This window comes from Rana temporaria, chromosome 1 (genome assembly GCF_905171775.1).
Source record: "Rana temporaria chromosome 1, aRanTem1.1, whole genome shotgun sequence".
Taxonomy (NCBI): Eukaryota; Metazoa; Chordata; class Amphibia; order Anura; family Ranidae; genus Rana; species Rana temporaria.
In genome coordinates, this window is record NC_053489.1 from 321,670,965 (window position 1) to 321,690,385 (window position 19,421).

Consider the following 19,421-nt stretch of genomic DNA (forward strand, 5'->3'; position numbering starts at 1 on the left):
CCACAGGCAACACAGACCACCAAGTGACACAATTTGAATTAAAGTGGTTGCAAACCCAAAACACCATTTTTTTAAACAGTTAGATTATGACAACATTATCTAAGTCACATTGTGTGTACCTCTCAAAACGTCATCCTCATTTGGTTGTAGAAATTTGCAGATTTGTGGGCGTGGCATAGCACTAAATCTTGGGGGCAGAAAACTTATATCACACTATTCCCCTCACACTTAATCACAGAATCTCTGTATGTATTTATCTGTCTCTACCTTTCTCTCTGTATTCTCTGCAGTCTCTCTCTCTGTCTTTATTTCTGTATGCTCCGCTGACTCCGTAAGCTTTGTATCCTCGGAGGAAAGAAGAGAGGAAAGTGAAAGTAAACTTGGCTTTGATCTATGTCACAAAATACATGGAGGTACAAAGCAGCAGGAGACATGCTACCTTCACACAGTCTCATGCTAGTGTCTCATTACACAGGCTGTCAATCAAAAGGAAAAGGGGCATGACGCCACCACTTTTTTTCATGGTGTTGTTTTTTCTTTAAATTCATACAGCAGGGAGGAATATAGATAACAGGCTGTTCTTCTACCAGCCATACTATGCATAAATAATTTGTGCCCTTCTCCTTTATTTGATTTCCGTTTGTATTTGACTTTCCAGGTTTACAACCACTTTCTGGTACAAAAATGTTATTCAATTTTTTTTATTTTTTAAAGAACAAAGAAGCATTCAAACTGCCCACACAGGGGCTTGGAGTGTCAGAGTAACGGTTTACAACCACTTTAGGTTGACACGGCACCATCAAGGGTTTGGGAGGTGCAAAAAATGGATAACGGTGCTTTCAGTCTTCAAACAGAAACAACTCAAACAGAGGGTGTGCAGGAAAAGGTTTTGAAAGTGCAGAGGTCCTGCAAAACCCAAGGCTGAATACAGCACTGGTAGAAGCAACAGACTGATCTTCCAGTTCTATATGGTTGTGCACCACATCTTTTAACCTAGGCCTAAGAGCAGAAGACTGCAACCTTCAGGGAAAAGCTCATCAGTCAGCGACTTGAGCAGTTCAGTATCGAACAGTGTCCACAGCTTAAGGCTTGGGAGCAGCTAAGGCCTCAGGCAGATCCAGCATTCAGTCTATGGGGTAAAGCATGATAGTTTGTTTTCAGGCTCTCTGTCAGGGACAAAGATTTGAAACAGATGCAATCAGTGACTCAGATCATTCACGGCATTAAATCTTTTTTTTTTTTTGTATAGGTAGAGGTAAAAAAAAAAAAAAATCCAGAAAGCCAGCAGCTTTCATGTTTCTGCCTTCAGAGAACCTTAATCATAGCAAGGACATAAATTAACTGGACAATACAGTGGAGATAAAAAGTCTACACACCCCGACTAAAATGTCTAGTTTCTGTGATGTAAAAAGATTAGACAACGATAAATCCTTTCAGACATTTTTCCACCTAATGTGACCTACAAACTGAACACTGTATTTTAAAAAATGGCCTAGTAGGGAAGTGGGTAAAACCATCCTGAGCTGATGTGGTTAATGTGACCTTTAAACTGTACAACTCAATTGAACAACAAAACTGAAATCTTTTAGGTGGAGGCAAAGTAAAACTAAAAAACTAAAATAATATGGTTGCATAAGTGTGCACACCCTCAAACATATACTTTGTTGAAGCACTTTTTGATTTTATTACAGCACTCTGTCTTGTTGGCTATGAGTATCAGCATGGCACATATTGACTTGGCAATATTTGACCATTCTTCTTTGCAAAAACACTCCAAATCTGTCAGATTGTGAGGGCATCTCCTGTGCACAGCCTTCTTCAGAGGTCTGGGCTCTGGCTGGACCATCCCAAAACTTTAATCTTCTTCTGGTAAAGCCATTGCTTTTTTGATTTGGACATATGCCTTGGGTCGTTGTCATGCTGAAAGATGAAGTTCCTCTTCATGGTTAGCTTTCTTGCAGAAGCCTGAAGGTTTTGTGCCAATATTTACTGTTTTTTGGAATGGTTCATAATTCCCTCTACCTTGACTAAGGCCCCTGTTCCAGCTGAAGAAAAACAGCCCCAAAGCATGATGCTGCCACCACCATGCTTCACTGTGGGTATGGTATGGTGGGTATGTTGTTCTTTTGGTAATGTGCAGTTGTTTTTGCACCAAACATAGCTTTTGGAATTATGGTTAAAAAGTTCAATCTTGGTTTCATCAAAAAAGGGTAAGAAAAGCAATATGAAGAATACAGGAGATTGTTGTCACATGTACCACACAGCAGGTACTTGCTAGATATTCCTGCAGCTCCTTAATTGTTGCTGTAGGCCTCTTGGCAGTGTCCCTGACCAGTTTTCTTCTCATCGATTTTGGAGGGATGTCAAGTTCTTGGTAATGTCATTGTTGTGCCATATTTTCTCCTCTTGATGATGACTGTCTTCACTGTATTCCATGGTATATCTAACACCTTGGAAATTCTTTTGTACCCTTCTCCTGACTGATACCCTTTAACAGTGAGATCCCTCTGATGGTTTGGAAGCTTTCTGCGGACCATGGCTTTTGCTGTAGGATGCAACTAAGAGAATGTCAGGAAAGACCTACTAGAACAGCTGAACTGTATTTTGGGTTAATGGCAGGTGTGTACTGACTCCTATTTAACATGAGTTTGAATGTAATTGCTTAATTCTGAACACCGCTACATTCCAGTTATAAGAGGGTGCAACCACATTTTTTTATTTGAACCCCCCCCCCCCAAAAAAAAGATTTCAGTTTGTTTTTCAATTGAGTTGTACTGTTTATAGGTCACATTGAAGGTGGAAAAAGTTCTGAAATTATTTATCTTAGTCTTATTTTTTTCAAACACAGAAATGTGTCTGGACATTCAGTCGTCCGTGTTTACGGGTCTTTACTCACAAAATTAGACCTTAGAGAGAGGCAAAGCGCTGGAGCAATGCTAGTGCCTCTGGACTGGAAATCTCTCTACAGCTATGCAGTTAAATGTTTACCACTAAGTAGTCTGTATAGAGGTTGAATAGACTATCCATTTGATATTGTGTGCAGTCTTTCAGTGGACTTCTGTGATTAGCTGAGGTTCACTTTGGACTAACATTAGTCATTCCCATCTGGGTGCTCACGCATTCAGCAATTCCTGTCACTTTTAACCACTTAAGGACCAGACCAATATGCTGCTAAATGACCCAATGGGTTTTTACAATTCGGCACTGCGTCGCTTTAACAGACAATTGCGCGGTCGTGCGACGTGGCTCCCAAACAAAATTGGCGTCCTTTTTTCCCCACAAATAGAGCTTTCTTTTGGTGGTATTTGATCACCTCTGCGGTTTTTATTTTTTGCGCTATAAACAAAAATAGAGCGACAATTTTGAAAAAAATGCTATATTTTTAACTTTTTGCTATAATAAATAATCCCCAAAAATATATAAAAAAACATTTTTTTTTTTCTGTTTAGGCCGATACGTATTCTTCTACCTATTTTTGGTAAAAAAAAAATCGCAATAAGCGTTTATCGGTTGGTTTGCGCAAAATTTATAGCGTTTACAAAATAGGGGATAGTTTTATTGCATTTTTATAATTTTTTTTTTTACTACTTATGGCGGCGATCAGCGATTTTTTTTTACAAAACCTGTTTATTAGATTTTGTCCTCTTCATTAGCGCTGCACATATCCCACTTCCAATTCTGTCACATATCTTTCTGTATGTTTAGTGCCAGCAGCTTTTTCACCTTTCTATAGCAGCGCGGTAATTCTTCCCCATATTCCACTGTATAGAGGCCCGCCTGAAGGACACTTCCAGGCTATTTCTGCAACTGACAGTCCAGTGGGGTCTGAATGTGGCATTTTAAATGCCAGTCAGTACATCCACATTGCATAGCTGTGATCAAAGAGGCAAGCACTAGCAGTAATGTAGAGAATAATCTTGACTGAAAAAGAAAAAAATCTCAAAGAGTAAGAAAAAAAAGGTTACGTAGTAAATCGGGCCTAAAAAAAAAGACACAAGTCCGTACAGTTCAACCAATAGAAAATAAATACATAGAAAACATGTAAAGAAACTTATATCCACAGTTGACCTAAAAGGTAAGCAAAAAAAAAAAAAAGACCCCATAAAGTATGATCCGATTTGCTCCAGTGGGGGGAAAATAAAGGAGCAAATTGGACCATGCTTTTCTGATGTCCCAGAAGGTGCTTGCAAAAATCGGTTACTTCCACACAACAGAGCTGAAGGAGATGACCATTCTTCCAAGACTCAATCCTGTCTGTGACATTTGTTTAGAATAAATTAAGACTCTTGTTACTACTAACTTACTGTATGGTGGCCATACACTATTACGAAAAATCGTCCGAAATTCGGTCGTTCAGACAGCTTGTTCGTTTTTCGAACAGTTAATGGGCACAAAATTGATAATCGTTGGGACGTTTTTGAGCCGAAAAAACGAAGGACAAGTTTGGACATTTTCTGCTGAACGAACGATAAATCAAAAGGTTAATGCGTTTCCCGTCCGAACTTTCTGCACTAAATATATGTTAAAAAAATAAATAAAATGTTTTCATTTATGTCCACTGAACGATTTATCGGTCATTACATGATGGCAATATCGTTTGCACTCATGACCGGACGTTCGTTTTTCGAAAGTTCGTTTGGATGATTTTTCGTAGAGTGTATGGCCAGCAGTAGGCTTTAAAAAAACAAAACAACATATTTTTTTTTCAAATCCTATGCAAACACACTAGGTGGGTGTGGAAAATTAAATTCTAATCCAGAAAGAAAACAACGTATCACTATGCTCTACAGATTTGCTTTCCTCTGGGCACAAACAGTGACTTGTTTGTTAGACTGAATTTGAGATTTCTTTTGTCTTGGGATCCTGTCAAGGCCAATTAAAAAGTATGCATGTAAAATAAATTAAGCATTATTCAAAAGATGTTACCATCTAACACAGGTAAAACTTTAAACACACAGCAGGGTAGAAGAGTGCTGTTACATTAATATCCTTTGTTTATCTCCAAGGTACTGTATTTTTCAGTCTAGCCCCATAGCTTAGAACTGCTGAATACATTTACATCTCACTTAGCGTAAGACACACAGCTGATGAAAATTCATTTCAGCTGTTAATTTTCCACAGCAGGAGTTTTCTTACAGGCTTATTACTTAACTACTTGCCGCCCACCCTATTACAAAATAACAGCGGCAAAGTGGTTTCAATATCCTGACCAGCCGTCATATGACGTCTTCAGGATATTAAGCCGATGTGCGGCCCTGGGGGCGCGCATCGCGGCGACACCCCGCAACACCAATCTAGGTAAAGAGTCTCTGACGGAGACTCTTTACCACGTGATCAGCAGTGTCCAATCACGGCTGATCACGATGTAAACAGGAAAAGCCGGTAAGTAGACGCGAGTAGGAGAGCCGATCGGCTGCTCCTCTGACAGGGGGGTTTGTGCTGATCGATTATCAGCGCAGCCCCCCCGAGGATGCCCACACTGGACCCACATTGGGCCACCAGGGATGCCCACCACAGGTATGCCACCCTAGACCACCAGGGATGACAATCAGAAAATAATGGATGCCAATCAGTGCCCACAATGGATGCCAATCAGTGCCCACAATGGACATTACTGATTGGCAGGCATTATTGTTTGGCACGGATTGGCATCCATTAGTACAACACATTACAGTACATTAGTGCCACCTATCAGTGCCCATCCATGCCGCCCATCAGTGCCCATCCATGCTGCCTACCAGTGCCCATCCATGCCGCCTACCAGTGCCCATCCGTGCCGCCTACCAGTGCCCATCCGTGCCGCCTACCAGTGCCCATCCATGCCGCCTATCAGTGCCCATCCATGCCGCCTATCAGTGCGCATCCATGCCGCCTATCAGTGCCCATCATCAGTGCAAAATCAATGCCACCTCATTGGTGCCACCTCATCGGTGCCCATCAGTGCAGCCTTATCAGTGCCCATCAGTGGAGGAGAAAACATACTTATTTACAATGTTTTGTAACTGAAACAAAAAAAATATGATTTTCAGTAAAAAAAAATTTGCAGAAAATAAAAATCCCAGAGGTTATCAAATACCACCAAAAGAAAGCTCCATTTGTGGGAACAAAATGGTAAAAAATTTTGTTTGGGTACAGTGTAGCATGACCGCGCAATTGTCATTCAAAGTGCAACAGCGCTGAAAGCTGAAAATTGGTCTGGGCAGGAAGGTGTATAAGTGCCCTGTATGGAAGTGTTTAACTGCAGCTTCCAATCAATGCATTTTTATAGCACTAATCGCTATAAAAATGCCAATGGTCCCAAAAATGTGTCCGAAGTGTCCGCCATAATGTCGCAGTACCGATAAAAATCGCTGATCGCCGCCATTACTAGTAAAAAAAAAATTTAAGAAAAATGCCATAAAACTATCCCCTATTTTGTAAACGCTATAACTTTTGCGCAAACCAATCAATAAACGCTTATTGTGATTTTTTTTACGAAAAATATGTAAAAAAATAGCTTTTTTATATATTTTTGGGGGATATTTATTATAGCAAAAAGTAAAAAATATTTTTTTTTTCAAAATTGTCGCTCTATTTTTGTTTATAGCGCAAAAAATAAAAACCGCAGAGGTGATCAAATACCACCAAAAGAAAGCTCTATTTGTGGGGAAAAAAAGGACGGCAATTTTGTTTGGGAGCCAATTCGCACGACCGTGCAATTGTCAGTTAAAGCGACGCAGTGCCGAACCGCAAAAAGTGGCCTGGTCTTTGACCAGCAATATGGTCCGGGGTTAAGTGGTTAAATAAAACCTCAGATGAGAGTTAAAAGACCACGTTAGCCCTATACAAAAACACACACACATACGATAAAGAATTTAATGAATCAAAGCATATAGCCAATAAATGTCACAACATTCTATGGCCCAGATTCAGGTAGATTTGCCCATTACTTACACCTGAGCCGCTCAGCTGAATTTCTCTGCGCTGGAGCAATTTTGCCAAATTGCCACCTGATTCAGGAATCGTTTGTTCAGTTAATTTGCTCCTGTTTAAGGCAAAGCTGAGGGCGCAAGGCCGTGCAAGTCAAAGTGGGTGTGCCCCTATGTAAATGAGGAATTTTCGGCTCAGCAGAGGTTTGCGCCGGGCGCGCGCATGCGCAGTTAGAGCGCTGCCGTCTGCGCATGCGTCAAACTGCGCCTAGCATAATTTCAGGGCAAATCCTGCTCAGCTGCTTGCACTGAGCAAATAAATAGGAGCAGACTTGCGCAGGTTCTTTGCTGAATTTCATCCTGCTTTTTCCTACCCCCCCTGAGCAAGGAAATTCAGCCCATTTGCAAGACATGGCACCTCCCGAAGGGACCAAAAAAAGGAAGGCCAACTTCGTGGCTGCGGAGATGGACATCCTGATTGCTGCACTCCAGCAGCATAAGGAAGTCCTATATGGTGCCCAGCGGGCAAACACCACCATTGCCCAAAGGAGGGCTATATATGAAGCCATTGCCCTGGACATCAATGCCCTGGGTAATGAAGTGCGTACCTGGGATGACATCCAGAAAAAGCTCAACGATATGAGGCGCAGGGTCCGGGATAAGCTGGCCCTTATCAGGAAGCATACCGGTGGCACGGGAGGTGGGCCGCGATGTATGATCCGGCTCAATCAGGAGGAGCAGCTTATTGCACAAACGTTTGTGCAGGAGCAGGTGGAGGGACTTGAAGGGTTCGACTCCACTGTTGGGAACTTGGGGACTGGTAAGTTATTTTCCTTTCATATCTGCTGTGCATCATGGGAGGGGGTACAAATGAACATATTTGTGGGTAGAAGTGAAGATGTAAGTATTATTTTCCTTTCATATCTGCTGTGCATCATGGGAGGGGGTACAAATGAACATATTTGTGGGTAGAAGTGAAGATGTAAGTATTATTTTCCTTTCATATCTGCTGTGCATCATGGGAGGGGGTACAAATGAACATATTTGTGGGTAGAAGTGAAGATGTAAGTATTATTTTTCTTTCATATCTGCTGTGCATCATGGGAGGGGGTACAAGTGAACATGTGAGAAGTGTGTTGCACCAGCAAAATATTTCGTTTTGGTGTCATCCACAGGTGGTGATGATGATGATGATGAAGCTGGGCCGTCTTCGGCTGCGGCTCGACCCAGCCCATCCAGACCAGAGCCAGGGGTCCAGTCAGGCCCCATGGACATTCTGGCTATGCTGGTCCAGGAGGACATCATACCGGGGCCAAGTATGGAGGAGGAAGTGGTATTGGAGGAGGATACCTTTTTCCTTATCCAGGAGGACTCTGGCTCCCTCCAGGAGGAGACCACCATCCCTGACCAACCCACCACCCCCCCGCCCAGCACGTCATCCCCCTCCAGGGCAAGCCCCTCCCTTGTGGACCCCTCCCCTTCTCCCTCTGTCCGTGGCCGAGCCTCTCCTCCCAGGAAGGCTCTCTCAAAAACGAGGCATATACCCTCCACCCTCCGTGACGGTCTGCTGGAGGAGCAGGCCCTACAGACCCGCCATATAGGGGCCATGGTGGGAGAGGTGCGTCGTCTGGCGGACAGCATGGCATCCACCTCCACCTCTATGCAGCATGCACTCACCCTGCATGCGGACCGGGACAAACATGTCGCACAGAGCCTGGGGGAAATTAGTGGCAACTCTAAGGCCATAGTCACCTGCTTGGTGGCTCAGGAGACCACACCAGCTTTGTTAAGCAGGATGACAGCTGCGGTGGAGGCCAATACCGCTGCTGTGCAGACCAACACCGCTGCAGTGCAGGAGGAGGCGAGAGTTACCCGCCGGCATCAGCGGGATACCACCACCCGCCAAATGAGGATGTTGGCCCAGACCAACACAATCCTCGCCCGCCTGGCCAACGCCATGGAGGGCATGCAGCCACCACCTGCACGGAGTGTGGAAGTAGGGGTTGATGCTCCTCCCCCCCTCCATCCCCACCCCATGCCTCCTCTGCACCACGGAGATTGAGGAGCCGGAGCCGGGGCACCCTTGGCCCAAAGAAAAAAACCAAAAAATAATTTTATGTCTACATTTTTTTTCCCCACAGAATATGATTTTTTTATTATTTTTATATATGCTCAGGATATGAGTTTCTATTTTTTTTATATGCTCAGGATATGAGTTTTTATATTTATTTGTAGTCCCTACACACGGTGAGGAGTGTATACTACAGTGTGACTGGTGTGTGAATGGGGGGGGGGGGGGTGGCACTCCTGCTGGAAAAGAGGTGTCACCCTCTGCCATGTGAAAGGTGTATGAATGGACAGCAACATAATTGGAGCCTTGACGCGGCGTTGCTGCTCCCTAATACCATGGGGTATTGTTGGGTCTAATCCAATTTGGGGTGCATGTGTCGTGTGTGTGCTAGGGACTACAGTGGTGTACATACATGCATTATACTTGTGACAAGATCAGGGTGTGTTTAATGTGCAAAGAGACGTTCCACAAGACCATTCCGGATTGCTCTTCCCTCAGAAGATCCGGTAGTGTTTCTTGGGGGGGGGGGGGTTGCGTGGTTCGGGGGTAAGGTCATTGCGTAGCTCAATGTGCATGCCCCTTCTTAGAGCTAAATTGTGGAGAATACTACATGCCCCTACGATTTGGCATACAAAGTTGGGTGAATACAATAGGGTCCCCCCTGATTTATCCAGACATCTGAATCGAGATTTAAGAATGCCAAATGTGCGCTCCACCACCGCACGGGTACGTGCATGGGCTTCGTTATATCTTTCCTCTCCTGGTGTTTGAGGGTTACGAAATGGGGTCATCATGTGAGGTGCCAGGGCATATGCAGAGTCACCTGGAAGGGAAAAGACAGGAGAATGTTAGTCGTGCATGTGCCCCTTGTGATGTGTGCATCATGGGGGGAGGGGCAGTCATACCTGACACCCATGTCACTCACCAATCAGCCAGCTGTCTCCATACATGTTCTGGTCAAACTCGGTTGGGATGGGGCTGTGTCGGTAAATAAAACTGTCATGGCTTGACCCTGAGTGTTTGGCACGGACATGCCATATGAGGCCATGTGCATCCACAATCATCTGCACATTTATCGAATGCCAATGTTTCCTGTTGCAGTAGATATGCTCGAGGAGCCGGGGGGGGGCGTAGTGCCACATGGGTACAATCTATTGCACCCACAGTGCGTGGAAATCTGGCTAATGCATAAAAATCACTGATTGCCTTCTGCCGCAGTTGGTTTGATAAATTGTGTGCCCATTCGTCTGAGTATTGCAGGGATCACTTGGTGCACACACCTGCTCATGCTGGATTGGGACATCCCCGCCACCACTCCACCTGTGCGCTGAAATGAGCCACTTAGTGGGTTGCCACTACCTTCACCAGTGGCTGCACTGCCTGTCCCCGATGGGTCGGGCTGCTGATGTCATCCTGCAGGATTGTTACCAACTCAAGGATGACTTCAGGGCTGAAGCGAAACATGTGATACACCTCAGTATCACTCATCTGAAAAAGGTTGTAGCGCCCTCTGTAAATCCTCTCCCGTGCCCTCCTACGAGTCGGCTCAGTCAATAGAATATCAAGAACCACAGCTGCCCCTGGCATGTTGGTGCACAGATGTGAGGTCCCGAAAATGTGGGTGCTCTGCTTGTTCAGCTCGTCTGTCTAGGTGCTGCTGAAGTTGCGCGCTCCTTCAGATGACATTTGGCCATCTTTTGCTAACTTGCCCCTGCTTTTAGCAGGAGCAAGTTTGCCCGGGGAAAAAAGCTTGCGCGCTTCCAGCGCAAGATGCGCATCACACGCGCATGTTGCTGAATCATCGGCAGTACCTAATTTGCATATTCGCTGAGGGAATTCCATGAAGGCGCAACTTACACCCCACGCAAAATTGCGCGAAAATTGCGCCGGAGCAGCTAGGCTGCGTGCGCGGGAAAATGGCCGCATTTCTGGCTTAACTGGTTTACAGAATCAGCGGCAAATTTGCATGGGAGCAAATCAGTACTTGCGCGGCGCAAATCACACTTGCTCCCGCGCAAGTGCTTCTTGAATCTGGGCCCATGTGTTTATTAATAAAACTGAAATGTTCTAATCATCACACTTTACATTAATGAAAAAATCCTCCATTGGTAAAAATTCCAACTTAGAAGAACTGTGCCATTCTGTCAATATTTGAAGATGCTCAGGGGAAATTTCAACCTATTATGTAAGGCTAGGTTCAAACATCTCTGGCTGCGTTTTGCAGTCTGGAGCGGTTTTGTACACCAGTTCACGTGGACATTTTTACTCAAATTCGCACCTGAACCGGATCCAAAATCGCACAGGACTCCTTTTCAAAATGGACCGCAGCCGACCAGGACATGTGTGAACAGGCTCAATTGAAAGCCAGTCCAGTTCACATGTTGTGCTTTAAAAATGCAAAAACTCTCCCAAGAGGATTGGCTTGTAAGGCAAGTTTGTGGTAAAACTTTTTTCTACACAAGGTTGATAGGGTTGAAATGTGAAGATTGTACTTAAAAGAGATAGTACTCTCCAGTTTGCGGTTTCTTTACAAAATAGATTTTGTACAGCTTAGAAGTACGTTTCAGACGGTTTTCTTGCTGTATGATGGACTTAGTACTTATCAGATGTTGACCAGATGCAGCAGCACAAAGTAAAACAGGCAGCTTTTCGATATATTTTTCAGCATCTTTTCCTTTTGAAACACCTCAAACTTAAACTGGCCATTAAAGGATTGAATATTGGCCGGTTCAACAGGAACTGGTTGAATTTGACTTCCATAACGCTCTTCTCCATCATTGTCATCCATCATCCAATATTGATTTTTCTGGTCAATATAGTCTTTGGGGCAGATTCAGAAAGAGATACAACGGCGTATCTCCTGATATGCCGTCGTATCTCTGAGTTCCGTCGGTCGTATCTATGCGCCTGATTCATAGAATCAGGTTCCGCATAGATCTCCCTAAGATCCGACAGGTGTAAGTGACTTACACCGTCGGATCTTAGGCTGCAATCTCACGCTGGCCGCTAGGTGGCGCTTCCGTTTGTATACGCGAGGAATATGCAAATGAGGAGTTACGCCGATTCAGAAACGAACGACCGCCCGGCGCATTTTTTTTACGTCGTTTGCGTTCGGCTTTTTCCGGCGTATAGTTACCCCTGCTATGTGAGGGGTATCCTATGTTAAGTATGGCCGTCGTTCCCGCGCCGAGTTTTGAATTTTTACGTCGTTTGCGTAAGTCGATTCAGAAAAGAGCTGGACGTAAGTTACGCTCACGTCGAAACCAATGACGTCCTTGCGACGTCATTTGGAGCAATGCACGCTGGGTAAGTTTACGGACGGCGCATGCGCAGTTCGTTCGGCGCGGGGACGCGCCTGATTTAAATTTTACACGCCCCCTAGCCGCGGAATTTACGATACGCCGCCACAACTTTACAGGCAAGTGCTTTCTGAATAAAGCACTTGCCTCAAAAACTTGCGGCGGCGTAACGTAAATCAGATAGGTTACGCGGATCTAAAGATCCGCTGACCTATCTGAATCTGGCCCTTTGTATTTATAAGTGTCAAATATAGCTTTTGACCTCTAAGGCCCCGTACACACGACCGAACATGTCTGCTGAAACTGGTCCGCGGACCAGTTTCAGCAGACATGTTCGGTCGTGTGTAGGCCCGAGCGGACAGGATTCCAGCGTACATTTGCACGCCGGGCCTTTTTCCAGCGGGCAAATATTTCTGAACATGTTTTAAAACATGCCCGCTGGAATCCTGCCCGTCGGACATGTTCGGTCGTCTGTACAGACCTACCGTACATGTCCGAGCGGCCACCATCCCTCGCATGCGTCAAATTACTTTGACGCATGTGTGGAAGCATTGAACTGGCAGGGCCGCGCACGTCGTCGTGGCCTCGTTGCCGCGTATCGAGTACGCGCGGATTTCTGTATGATGGTGTGTACAGCCATCATACAGAAATCCTCGGGCAGACATGTACGCTGAAAACGGTCCGGCGGACCGTTTTCATCGTACATGTTTGCCCGTCTGTACGAGGCCTTAGGGCAGCATCTGAGAATAGTTTTTTTGTTTGTTTTTGTTGGACACTGTTTTTTTTTTACTATACCAAGGCAAATTTGAGCAAAGCAAGGGGAATATAATCAATCTTTCAACATTCAATATTCACAATCCCAGAAACAAATATCTTTTCTTACTTAAAAAAATAAAATAAAAAAATGTGTGCATATTCTCTGCTTTTTAGCTTTTTCTGCTATCCATACCATCGGGGGGATGATAATCAGGATACTGCCGATTGCAAAAGTAAAAACACATCCCTCAACACCCTTTAGACATGCATGTTCCAAGAAAGTAGACTTTAGCTATGCAGTCTGCCCATCAGTTGCTTGAACACATTCCATCAGACCTTCTTTTGGAACAGTAATTAAGCAACTGATAAGTACATTACAGCAAAAGTCTGCACCATCCAATGGCCAGCAGGGAATATGCCCTTTAAAAGAGATGCCAGGGGGATGTGTTCCTTCGCTAAGACTTATCACTCGCCATTAATTACACTTTCTGCTCTCAGTGCATCTGAATGAGTACAAAGGAAATTAATGTAGATCGGATTTCTGGAACAATTCTAAACTACTTATGGTGACTAAATGTACTCAGAATTTTAAAGAAAGAGGATAAAACATTTGAGAATCAAAACTTGAAGTATATAGGTAATTTTCTTTTAACTTTAGTTTCACTTTAATACATACTTGCCTAATATGTGTAAAGAATAAAGCAGCTCATACATTTATCTTTTTTTTTTTCATTCTACCAAAGGGTTAGATGAAAAAAAAAAAGGACTCACTCGAATGTGTGGATGAGGGAATTCACGGCAGCACTGATTGAGTGGGGAAAACCCCATAGGATGGCTGTACAGAAGTCGATTGGTAGATTGATTTCTCTACAACCTCCTTGCCCATATATGAATTGACATTCGGTCAGTTGATTCACGTATGGCCAGCTTTACAAGAAAATTACCACTGAATAAAGCTGCTTCTCATGGCCGCCATTATAAAGTAAAATATTGGTTAAAAGAGAACTTTCCCCCACCACATACCTTCTTCTTCCCAGTATTTGTATCTAATGGCAAACATAGGATAAAGAGAAAACAAATACCATAGGAATTAAGCATGTTATTCACATATTCATTATTAGTGTTGGGCGATTATTGTTTTTGGCGAACACCTGAATTTGCAGGGCGCTCAACGGGATTTTTTTCCACCGAGCGCACCACAAAGCACTGCACGCTGCACAGTGCATTCCAAGCTCCCTGATTGGGTAAAGCTTTACCTAATTAGGGCACAGTGAACAGCTGCTAAGAAAAAGAGCTGGGAAGTCTGTCGCTGCGTCCTAAACAATGGATTAGTCATCATCTGTCAATGAGCTTCCCCGCTGACAGCTGAATTAAAAATAAAATTTACTGCAATAAAAAAAGTGAAGAAAAAAAAAACGGGGAGGGAGCCAAAAAAATTCATACCAGGCAAGCATCTGAGCATGGTTCCTGGCCAGCAAGCGTGATGCATGACTTTACAAGCAGACTAAGGGGATATCCAGGCACTATATTTAACCACTTGCCGCCCGCCCTATAACAAAATGACGGCGGCAAAGTGGTTTCAATATCCTGAGTGGACGTCATATGACGTCCTCAGGATATTGAGCCGCTGCGTGCCCCTGGGGGCGTGCATCGCGGCGATCGTTGTTGCAGGGTTTCAGTCTGACACCCCGCAGCACTGATCTAGGTAAAGAGTCTCCTTCACGTGATCAGCCACTTTTCCTCACTCGTGTCTGTCAGACGCGAGTAGAGGAGAGCCGATCGGCTGCTCCTCTGACAGGGGGGGTTTGTGCTGATCGATTATCAGCACAGCCCCCCCCCCCCCCCCCCGAGGATGCCCACACTAGACCACTAGATGCCACCAGACCACCAGGGATGCCCTCCACCAGGTATGCCACCCTAGACCACCAGGGATGCCAATCAGTGCCCACAATGCATGCCAATCAGTGCCCACAATGGATGCCAATCAGTGCCCACAATGGGTTATCAGTGATTGGCAGGCATTGTTGTTTGGCACTGATTGGCATCCATGAGTATAATACAGTACATCCATGCCCATCTGTGCCACCTAGTATTGCCCATCAATGCCCATCCGTGCCACCTATCAGTGCCCATCCGTGCCACCTATCAGTGCCGCCTATCTGTGCACATCCGTAATGCCTATCTGTGCACATCCGTGCCGCATATCAGTGCCCATCCATGCTGCCTATCAGTGCCCCATCAGTGCCCATCAATTCCACCTCATTAGTGCCACTTCATCGGTGCCCATCAGTGCTGCCTTATCAGTGCCCATCAGTGAAGGAGAAAACGTTGTTATTTACAAATTTTTTTAACAGAAACAAAAAAAAAAGCATTTGTTTTTCAAAATTGTTTAGCAGAAAAAAAAAATCCCAGAGGTGATCAAATACCACCAAAAGAAAGCTCTATTTGTGGGAACAAAATGATACAAAATTTAGTTTGGGTGCAGTGTAGCATGACCGCGCAATTGTCATTCAAAGTGCAACAGCGCTGAAAGCTGAAAATTGATCTGGGCAGGAAGGTGTATAAGTGCCCTGTATGGAAGTGGTTAAAGGAATTTTTATTGTTTCAGTTTAAGCATTATTAAAATTACTGTTCCTGTAAAAAAAAAAAAAAAACATTTTTTAAAAACATTTTTTACATTGATAAATGTCTCCCAGGGCAGTACCCGGGCCACCATGCCCTTTTTATGGCCAATTACTTTAATTATAGCCTTCAAATTGGGGACTTTTGATTTGGGTCCCATAGACTTCAATGGGGGTCCGGGTCCGAACTTTTGGGACGTTTGAGAGTTCTGGTGCGAACCGAACCGGGGGGTGTTCGGCCCATCTCTATTCAATATGCTAAAAAAAATACCTTCTCTCTCTTGTTGAAGACAAGTATTCAGTTCTTCTATAGTAGCTCTGTCTACCGATGCCTGCACTTTTAACTGATCTATTTCTTCTTCCAAGTTCATTCTGTAAGAAATTCACATAATGGTCATTAAATCACTGCAAAGTGGTAATAAAATTTTAAGCGCAGAACATGTAGAATATGAAACCCTTATGTTCTTTACTTAGTTGAAGATATATTGCAGATTTTTGAAAACTAAAAAAAAATAAAATAATTTATTCTGCTTCAAATCTTAAAAAGATAACTCCCATTTTTCTACAGCTCTCTATTACCATTCAAACATTTTAGATAAAGGGTAAACAGACAGCTATTGCATTTAATTGTGTAATATTTATATAGGTATTTCTCTGTACACAGACACATATACATACTGTATATTCAATGCTTAAATAACTAGTATGAACATTATAATAACAATTTATATTACCACACCAGCAAATTAAACCGACTATCCAATTTAAATGGGCACATTTACAATTTCTACCCCTCCTTCAAAATATTTTTTTTTCTTTCAGCAACAGTTTATCAGCCCTTGTACGACCAATATTCACATTAGTATAAATTGTATAAATCGGTTTACTAGCCCATTACAAGCCAGTACTTCAAATTAAGTTAATCCCAATGATTTAACACAATGCCGTGAATAATAACTGTCACAGTTGCTTGTGCTCTCAACCAACCGGTCAACCCATCAAACGGCTTGTGTCATAACTGACCACATGTGCAGCACCATGGCAACTGCAGATCAAACAGAGGCTAAGATGGTAGCTTCCTTGGCTGTAAAGGACTGGCTATAGAGGGTTTAGTTCAGCTTTAAAATAATATAATCCAACCACTTTTTTGTTTCTTTGTTCGCGGGCCAAATGTGCACAGTTACAGAGAGAGAGAGAGAGAGAGAGAGAGAGAGAGAGAGACTGTTATGGAAAGTGGAGTCTGGTAGGAAACAAGAAGGTGGCTAAACTGATAGGGAAAGCTTGTTTATTTCTGCTGCTCGAGGACCAAATAGGAGAAGGTAGGGTAACCAAGACTACCCAGGGGAAGCTGCCTGGGATATACTGTATTATGTCGTCATGATGGAGGAGGAAATAGACAAGATGATTAACTGATTAAGAAATTCAAACCATTGTTGGTATTGTGATGCGAATGATGCGAGACAGCTGGGAGAGTACTAAAATATAGAACGTAATGGAAATTAACTTGGTAGCTGCATTTGCAGGTAGAAAGATCTGTTGGGCCTCGTACAGACGAGGGGATCTCTGCTGGAAACGGTCCGCCGGACCGTTTCCAGCGGAGATTCCTCCTCCGGATTTTTTTTTTTTTTTTTAATCAATAATGTTTATTGAGGTTTTAAGATAAGTACAGAAAGAAGAGATACGGTTAGCGTTACTATGCATATCTAATGTCATACACACAGTTTAGATGCATTTTCATAACAGCTCAACCAAACAGGTAAACTTTCCAAGCATCAGTTACACTCTGCCTCGATTTGCCTTTGTCTTCTAAGATATATATGACACTCTTAGCGTGTGCTTGAATCCAAGGGTACAATCTACATGTCAAACTGCTTGTAGTGTACTGATCACAGATATTCCTCTGCCCTGAACCATTGTGTCCAGGGAGCCCAGATGTCTCGGGACCGTTGGATTCTACCTGCGCTAGATGCCAACATGACTTCGTAATTGTGGTGCGTGTTGACCTGATCTAATGTCTGCTCGATGGAAGGAACTTGTGTGGACTTCCACAGTCTCGTAATGGACAGTCTGGCCGTCAGAAGTATGTTAGTCACTACTACTCTATGTGAAACATGGACTTTCTCTATCGTCAGATTCAGTAATGCCAAGGCCGGTGAGAGGGGTATCTGAGTTTTAGTTACGTCCGAAAGGATTCGGAATATTGTTCTCCAGTAAGGCTGGATGATAAGACATTGCCAGAGGATGTGTAGGAGATCCCCTTTTTCCTTGTTGCATCTCCGACAAGTGTCTGGCGTTGCAGGACTAAATACCGCTAGTCTCGTCGGGGTAAGGTACCATCTAAGTGAAATTTTTTATGTAAGTTCCCAGAAGGCTGAGTTTTTGGTGGATCCGTAAATGGATCGGAGTGCTGCCTGCCACTGTGGCACGGAAAAGATATGCCCTAGATCCGCGTCCCAGTGGAAGTGAGGTTTTACTTTGGTAAAGGTTCTCTTTTGTTGGAAGATGTTGTAAAATAGGGAGATCCCCTTCAAGTGTGGTTTAGAATTAGTCAAGAACGTCCACACTTCCGGGGGAAGAGTATACAACCAGTTGGACAACTGATTAACACAGTGTTTTATCCTGAGGTAATTGAATAGTTCTGTGCATTTGAGGTTAAACTTTTCTTGCAATAGCGAAAACGGCAGTAGAGACCCGTCTTGGAAAATGTCGCCTAGGAGTTTTATTCCCTGAGAATACCAATGTCTGAGAGAGAGGTCTGAAGTAAAATGCCGTAGCGTTCCTATTGGGATAGGTGGAGCTAGCGTGAAATTGTAGGTATGGCCCAAGCTTACTAACTTTTGCCACGCGGTGGCGGCTGCTTTCATTGTGGGGGGAAGCGAGTTGGACACTGGGACTCCCATCGGGATCCCCAGTAGCCAACTCTTCAGGTCGGGGTGCTGGAGTGTAATCTCTTCCAACGAGCCCCAGAGGGATTCCAGGGGTAGTCGGAACCAACTCCGAAGTTGAGTCAGTATTGTCGCCCAGTAGTAGTCTTCAAATTCGATTGAGCCCACCCCTCCCGCTAATTTATGTTTGATGAGCATGTGTTTGGCGCATCGGGGCGTCTTCCCTTGCCACAGGAATCTATTAAGAAGTGTTTGAAGTGCCCTAAAGAATGCTTTTGGTATCGGAATGGGGATAGTGCGAAAGAGGTAAAGAATTTGGGGTAAGTACATCATCTTGAAAGCTGCTAGCCTCCCTGACCAGGATAGCTCGTGTTTTGCAATGTTTTGCACGTCCCCTTGAAGCTTGGCGAGGAAGGGTTTATAGTTGCTTGAATATAAAGCTTTTGTTGATCTCGTGAGTTTGATTCCTAGGTACGATATTTCTTGGTCTACCCATGTGAAGGGACATTGGTTCTGGAGCAGGTTCTTGGACGTGGCGTCTAATACTAAGTCTAGTACAAAAGATTTACTAGCGTTCAATTTATAATAGGAGACTTTACTAAACCATTGAAGCGTGTCGTGCGCTGCTATCAGAGACAATGTGGGATTCGTTAGCATGAGAATAACGTCGTCCGCGAATAGACTAATTTTGTGACTGTGGGGTCCAATTGTAAAACCTGATATTTTAGGGTTCCGTCGAATGTGTTCTGCTAATGGTTCGATCAGCAGATTGAAAATTAGTGGGGATAGCGGGCACCCCTGCCTCGTACCGTTAGTTATTTTAAATGGGCATGAGAGCATATCTGCCGAGAACACTCTGGCCGAGGGGGTAGTGTAAAGAG

The 19,421-nt window shown here is 44.0% G+C and overlaps 1 protein-coding gene across 3 annotated transcripts in view; it reads right to left on the reverse strand.

Annotated features, from left to right (window-relative positions):
* CNTLN (centlein) overlaps window positions 1–19,421 on the reverse strand; it is a 424,230-nt gene that overhangs the window by 171,336 nt on the left and 233,473 nt on the right. For 2 of the 3 annotated variants that reach the window (XM_040360158.1, XM_040360150.1), the window contains exons 15-16: window positions 15,927–16,027; window positions 268–345 (exon numbers count right to left, since the gene is read on the reverse strand). In XM_040360158.1, the coding sequence (XP_040216092.1) occupies window positions 268–345; window positions 15,927–16,027 (179 nt within the window). The remainder of the gene's footprint in view (window positions 1–267; window positions 346–15,926; window positions 16,028–19,421) is intronic. The other variant, XM_040360168.1, reaches the window with a different exon arrangement.